General features: G+C 39.1%; 1 protein-coding gene across 1 annotated transcript in view; it reads right to left on the bottom strand.

The window, feature by feature from the left end:
* Positions 1 to 3055: 3055 nt before the first annotated feature.
* Positions 3056 to 7903, bottom strand: part of LOC121329300 (biglycan-like) — a 29726-nt gene continuing 24878 nt past the window's right edge. Inside the window, exons 7-8 of the mRNA XM_041274845.1 lie at positions 7560 to 7698; positions 3056 to 3813 (exon numbers count right to left, since the gene is read on the bottom strand). Of these exons, the coding sequence (XP_041130779.1) occupies positions 3616 to 3813; positions 7560 to 7698 (337 nt within the window). The 3' untranslated portion in view covers positions 3056 to 3615. The remainder of the gene's footprint in view (positions 3814 to 7559; positions 7699 to 7903) is intronic.

The following is a 7903-nucleotide window of genomic DNA, read 5'->3' as shown; positions in this document are numbered from 1 at the left end:
AGATACACACTGAACACGAGCCATTTGATGATACAGACTATTTGATACAAAGAAATGTCAGATACTCAAGCAACAGGAGCTTGACACCTGCAAGTGTCTCTGTGAACCCAAGAATATAAAACTGGTCTGCTCCTGCCTCACAGCACGAGCACGCATAGAATAGGTCTGCTCCTGTCCTCACAGCACGAGCTCTCTATGCATTAATGAAACAAGCTCTAGCTTTGGAAGAAATAGTAAAACAATATAATAAAATAAACAGCATGTCTCAATGGTACCCAAAACCAAACGTTCTTGCTGTTCTCTCCCCGGACCCCTCGTTATATTTGTCCTTGGCATTGAACGGGTCTCTGGGTGGAGCTGATCTGCCGCAGTGTGTCTGTTTGAAGCTGTTTGATCAAAGAGAGATTAAAAACGCGCTCAGCAGGGAGGGAGGGAGGCACAGACTAGGGCTGTCATTTTCAAATCTACCGGTTCTTAATTTGTAATTTCGCTCTTCACAACTTAATTTTGTGTTTGTATTGTTATATGTTGATACCATTCCTTAAATAATGTGACGTCGACATGCGTTGAAACAGAACAGCAGTGTTCAGTGGAGCTCATTATTGAACTGCGATATTTATTGCGGTGCACTGATCAGTGATCATTATTGTAGTGCACTGATCTGTGATTATTGGAAAATAAAGTTATAGAGCTCATTTGAATGTAATTTTGTAAATGTATTTTCTGTATTAATTACATTATTAGAGCTTCATGTACCCTGTTACAGAGAATATGTTACGCCAAAATGAAAAATATATAAGTAAGAATGACAAAGCTGTGATATTGGCAATGCCTGACCCCTCAGGGTGCTTGACTCTAAATCCTCTTTAAGTTCATCACATAAATACATTATTGTAGCCTTCTGCATTAGATATATCAGTAGCACTTGTTTTTCTGTTAGTCCAAACAGGTACGATACACCCACAGGTATACCTACATTATATCCTTCATCCTCTAAAATCGCAGCAATCCCTAGCAGCACATTGGACCCCATTGCCATTACTATAGTCAAAGAGTCACTCCACCCACAGCAGACTCTTTTTATTTTAGCACAGAGCCTGTTTGAAAAAGGTTCCCACCTCCTTTGAAACAGGCAGAACCATTTTAGATAGAGAATACCCAATCTAACCACATCAACCCTTTTGATTTTTGCACAGGGGTATGTTAATTAGGTACCCACTTCATTGTACCTAAGAAAGTTAAAACCCTGCCACAAAAGCCCTGTCTGCAGCTTTGAAACTAGACTCTGGAAGAATGTAGTAAACTAACACAGACACCAAGAAGGAATTATATTGTAATATCAAACTGAAGAGGACTGTTGCAGCTAATGGAGCTCTGCAGTACTCCGATGGTTAACCACTTGGTTTAGTGCTCTGCAGATGGCTGCTATTTTTGAACGTGACCTAATTTACAGTAAGTCAGTATTGGTTTTCTAAGAGGCAATGCAGGGGAGACTGAGCCAGTGCTGTTGTGCAATGGAGGAGGGGGGTGGAAATGGAGTTTAAAAGCACACACATGGTACATTAACACAAGGTGGGGCTTTTACAGGCTTTTAACTGTCTGTGTGCTAGACAAGCATGTGGAGGTTTTAATATATAGCTTTGTTAACATTATCATTGCACCCTTTAAAGGAGAGCTGATCATCTTTTGAACCCATTCTCTAACCGCTTATTAGCTTTATTAACATAATCACTGGTCCCCCCTTTAAGGAGTGCTAATTATCTATATAATTTATTCTCCAACCACTTATTAGATGTATTAACATTATCATGCCCCCTCTTTAAAAAAAAAAAAAAACATGCACATAGAATTAGGGATAAATATTGAAATAACATCATTTGGGTGTTTAATTTGACATGAATATCAATTTCAGGCTTATCTGTAAACAATAAACTGCCCCAGCAACCAGGGGGGTGGACTGAACACAAAATACAGTAAACTGTACGAGAGTCAGTCTCATGGTGTACACCCAATTGGCAGTGCTGTGGCAGGTGAATCAGTCCCATGGTGTGCTGTTGACAGTGCTGTGGCAGGTTTTGTATCTTTAATTTTAATTCCGAAACTCTCTTCATCTTACACACCTTACACATGCCTCTCCATATCATTTTTAATAACACATTTTACTTTAGCGTTCACTAATCTTACAATGCATATATACCAATAAAGCATTTTTTTTTATTCTTTAGAAGTGACAAAAAACAAGAACAATACAACAAAACAAAAATAAAACAAACTATTCTTTACACTAAAATTATGGCTCTTCATTGGGTGTTTTTCCCCAATGGTTTATCCTAAATTGAATGCAAAACAGGGTGCAAATAGGTGGAAATATTTAGTTTTAAAGATAAATACTGATCTTATGACGTATATTCCTATATCAGCAGAAACTACCATAATTTATTTTTGCATTGTTAATTTAATATGAACATATTTAATGGGTTATGTTATGAAAACATTTGTATATAAAAAAAAATTGGTAAAAAAAAAAAAAAGATAATAATAAAGATGCTGTTAGAGTGTGTGTAAATAAAGAATGAATTAGAACTTGTGCCCAAAATGTGGGTGAAAAAAGGGTAACTTTTTTTTTTTTTTTTTACATTTTTTTTTATTTTTGGGGTTTTTTTTTTTACCGATGGTTGAAATTTATTCTTGGTACTCATTTTGTGACTCTTATGGGCAACAGATCATCCCTCCCCCAATCTCCCCATACCCCATATAGTCACTACCTACTTCGGTTCAATAATCTATGAGGGACTAGAACAGAGTCAAGGGATATGGGGACGGAGGTTGAACCATATGTTTGCATATAGTTTATTTTTATTGATCTTAGTCTCAGTTTCCCTCGACATCAAGAATCAAAAAAAATACTATATTGGACAGTTAACTGAAACCTGTATATATATATATATATATATATATATATATATATATATATATATATATATATATATATATAAATATCGTAGATAGATATAGAACTATATATATAATATATATATTCATTTGACGTTCTCCCATCAGCCTTCATTTCCAGTGAGGGGTGAGTGGAGCTGCCATTTTCAAAGGTTTCAATGCAATACAGCGAGAAAGGAAAACTGTAAAGACAATGTTTGAAAAAAACTAATTAAAAAACAGTAGAAATTTAATTTTATATCTTAAGCTATAAAATAATAAGTGACACATTTAGAAAAACTAAAATAAACTTCATAAATTTAATGACAAATGTTTCAACTCAGTCTTTCTCAATGTCTTCGTTTTTTCAGAAGAGCTGCTGGACCGGGAAGGTGTATTTCAGTCTGTGAGGACAAGGCAATGCTCTCAAGAGATTCACAAACGCAGACAGCTTTCATTTCCAAAGCTTATCATGAATGCCAGAAATGTTATCTTTGGATGCTGGGAGCTGTAAAAGCTGGGATGAAGGTGACCTCAGGAAGTACAAGCTGCGAGACTTTGAAAACTTTCAAGTGCCATCCATCACTAATATACACCAAAATACAACGCTAACATTATGCAATAAAATAAAAACCAGAAGATGCTTGTATTTTCTCCCTCCTCCTCTCCCCCTCTCCTCCCTCTTTACTTCTTGTAGTTGCCGAACTGTATAGCCAGTCTGTCGGTGACACAGCGGAAGGCTGCAGGCTGCACCTCCCAGTAATTGACAGGGTTGCTGAAGAGGCTGATGCCGTTGTAGAAAGCTCTCTTCACACCAAAGCCTTGAGGGCAGAAATCATTCACCCCCACCTGGGTAATGTTGTTAGCATGAAGGTAGATCACCTGGAGAGAGAGGGAGAGGCAGGACTCAGTGTTGAACTAGCGGAATAAAACTACAGCTCCCAGCATGCCTCAGCACTGGCAGCACCAGTGCGGCATGATAGGAGCTGTAGTTCTTTATACATGATGCGGGGAGACAGTTTTCACTGCAGTATCCTATATGCTTCATATTGCACCCGGCACGTTTATTTTCTGAATCTTCTCTTTACTTGGCAGCTTATCTGGATAAGAGTGTCTGTCTGAGAGTAGCTGAAGAAGGACTTGTAGTCCAAAACGTCCTGATTTCATTCATTTGTTCTTATCAGTTATTCAAATGTTTGTGTAACTACATTACCTTTTTCTTCTTGAGATTATATTATTATTGATAATTTTACGCCTCAGTGCCATAAAATGGATCATGGAGATTTCATTTCTTGCACATTGTGAAAGTAAACCAAGTACAACCCCAAAGCCAAAAAAAAATAAAAAATTCTATGTGAGTGTGGAAGGGTTGTGGGCAATTCACTGACACAAAGACAGAACTTTATTTGTAACGCTGCTCAGGCGCACTGATTTATTCCAACCCGCAGAGGGCGCTGTTCTCCATGATCTGAATACTGCCAACAGTAAACAGGACCATGGATTTACCAATTCAGGTACAGGGTCCAGTGCACATGCAAGTGCTAGAAATAATAATGAAAACAAAAAGGTGAAAGAAAAGGGGAAACTAAAACACAATAATAAAACTACAAAATAAAGGTGCTGCACTTGGCCCGGGTCTCCGTCCTACACTATGGTGTTCCCTCCACCTGTACCCGTTTTGATGTTTACCCAAAGGATTCCCCGATTTCTACAATCCTTCCTTTTCCAATTTTTTTTTTAAATGTGTTTCGTTTGTTTTTGTTTCGCTGGCAGTGCTTGGTCCGGCAGCCAGTTTCCGCCAGCTGACTCGTTTCATCTTAGAGGGGCAGAGCCGAAGGAATCCCAGAGCGTCATTTTATTGGTGCAGCAATCCCCCAAAGCCCGACACTCAGAGAGGGAAAGCCCACGCACCTTCTTTCCCACCTCTCCGTGTCAATGCTTTGACTGTCAGGGCTGCTGCCCTCTTCCTGCAGCACTATGAATGCGCCACAAGAGTCAGCGCAGGTCTCCCCTGTTACAGTGAGATATGGACTTTGAGCTTTGTATTGTAGCGTTCTGTGCTAGGGAGGTGAGACAGACTCTGGGAGACCAGATGTGATTCGAAATAGGCTTTCTAATTCGGAGCTAAAATGAAATAAACAAACAGCGAATCCCTGTTTGGGCCACGGTGCACGCCAAAACAATTATAAAAACAGTTATCTCACTGGTTCACAGTTGGGCGCTCTTTTCAACCTCTTGCTCTGTCCTTCACAGTTCTTTCTCCAGTAAAGTCCACATGCACTCACGCCTATCTGTCCTACTACACGCACACACATACACACACCAACGTCGTGCCCCGTACCCTCACAATACATTAAACGGGACGTAACAAACAAGACAAACACAATGGCCAGGAAGCCGCCATCGCCAGGGTCATTACAGCATGCATTTTAAATCCAGGAGGTATTACCTGGCATTGTTAAAGTAAAACATTGTGGTGATGGCGCAACGCAGGACACGGCTTGTCGTGATCGTGGGGGAATTCAATAGAGACTATTCCTCTAACACTGTCACGAAATAACTAACAGTTTGCTTACGTTTGTACATGTGCTGTCATCACAAAATCTATAAAGCGGGGGGCTACTTCATTCCCCGAACGCAACCCTTCTGTTTTCACTATGACAAGGGAAAGCTGAAACATGGTTTTTACATACCATACACGGCAAGACTGTTTGCGTGCTCAGTTCGACATGGCAAAACACTTTTTAAAAATTAGTTTAAGTGTGTATAAGAAGAAATAAAACTTGTTGTAACATCATATTCTAAGATATTGAGAAAATGTGATTGAGATCTTTGGAAGCTGGGGTTATCCTTTGATCAGTAAAAGTGAGCGGTGATATCCACCAGATATGGTATCATGTTTGTCTTTATGCTGGAAACACAGCTCGATACAGAATCAGAATAAAAAACTAAAGCTCCCAGCATCTGTCTTTACTAACATCGATTTTACACATTACTAACTTTTCACGGGTTGCACCAGCTATGACAGTTATAACGTAAGGCTAGTTGTTGCTTAAAATGTACGCATATATTTTCGCTGGTGTAAGCTGTTCGTAGAATCAAAATACAACATGTCATGGCAACTTTATCTGTGTAAGCTTCTCTTTGAAGATGATTTTGTTCAGTTTTTCGTCGCAGGGGAAACCCTCGACACCGCACACATCCTCTTGGTACTTGCAGGATTATTACATTCTAAAGTTTCTTATAGGATTTAATAGGGTACAAATTTCTTATAGGAATCATTCTTTTAATTCCTATATGAATTATTTCAATTTCTGAAGGATTAACATGTCCTACAGGATTTTTAACCAGGGTTACATATTTAATATATCATTAAATATTTATATTTATTATCCGTACAAGGTACACAGTATTTGAGATTAGGTATTGATTAATAGAAAATGTCTCAGAATCATAGGACATTAATTAACGTTATTAAAGTTATACTATATTGATCAATAATTTATAAAATTTCCTAAAACTTGGTTTTAAATTTAAATATTTTAGACCATATCTATGTATGAATATACATTCATATATTTGATTGCCAGTACAAACTATTCTTGAATTAACCGTTTTTCTTCTGTCTGTCATGGGGATGTCTTGTTAACAAAAAGTTTGCTGTCTCAGCATCCCGATTCACAAAAAGGCGTTGATTTAATTGTAATCAATTAATCTCTAAAACTAAACACTAGTAACATTTCCATGAAGTTATATGTTTATTTTTGGTAGTCCTGTCCATACGTCAGCGCTCTTCAACTGGCGGCCCGAGGCACCCTTCAATCTGGCTCGCTGGATGTCTGCTACAGTGCTGGCTGGTTTTTATTACGTTTGGCGGAAGAACATTGATGCTAAGCGGGTTGTCTATTTGTGGACGGTTTTAGCAAAATGCTGTTTTTTTTTATTTTTTAAACATGAAAACTCTGCCATGATTGACACAACTTGATTAATAACACATCCAACCATATTATTAAATGGCAATCAGAATTTGTGTCACTGTAAGAGGTTACAACCCCACCCCCCCCCACACACACGCATAACATGAGCGCCCTGTGGCCCCCCCAAGATTTGGACATTGCCTTATCTGGCCTTCCAGTGAATGAAATTGAATGCCCTTGCCATAAATACTTCTTCTGTGGGAGTTTCAATCTGTATCATTGACTAAGCCCTCTGAAATATCCTGACTTCTAAATGGCTACGGAGCAGCCCAGCCTAGAAGAATATGATAGGAGCTGAAGTTCTTTATACGAGTGGCTGAAGGTTTTCACTTTAGTATATAGTCTGTATTTTGGGATGATGCTATAGCGTGCTGGTATGCTGGATTTAAAATAAAAACTACAGTGCGAGTGTGTGCATTTTATTGCAGTGTATTGTATTGTAATGTATTGTATTGTACTGCATTCTATTGTGGTGTGTTGTATTGTACTGCACTGTATTGTGGTGTGTTGTATTGTACTGCACTGTATTGTGGTGTGCTGTATTGTACTGCACTGTATTGTGGTGTGCTGCATTGTACTGCACTGTATTGTGGTGTGCTGTATTGTACTGCACTGTATTGTGGTGTGCTGTATTGTACTGCATCTCAATACCTGCAGGTATCTCATGTCCGGCAGGTTGGCTGGTATCTTGCTCAGTCGGTTGTTGTCCAGGTGAAGCTCCCTCAGATTCGGGACGAAGGCAAGGCTGCCATTCTCAATCATGCGAATGTGATTGTACCCCAGACCCAGCCTGAGAGACAGGGGAGAGAGGGGAGAGTGAGGGCACGGGAGAGAGAAGGGAGTGTGAGGGCAGAGGAGAGAGGAGAGGACTGTACCCAAGACCAATCAAAGAGGGGGGAGAGAGGTGTGAAGAGTTACAGTGAAATAGGGTGACATGAGGATATGGAGAAAGAAGACAAGAGCATAGACTGAAAGATAGCAGGACACAGAAACAT

Source organism: Polyodon spathula, chromosome 16 (genome assembly GCF_017654505.1).
Source record: "Polyodon spathula isolate WHYD16114869_AA chromosome 16, ASM1765450v1, whole genome shotgun sequence".
Classification (NCBI taxonomy): domain Eukaryota; kingdom Metazoa; phylum Chordata; class Actinopteri; order Acipenseriformes; family Polyodontidae; genus Polyodon; species Polyodon spathula.
Note: the sequence above shows the minus strand (reverse complement) of the source record. Positions and strands in the feature narration are given on the sequence as shown.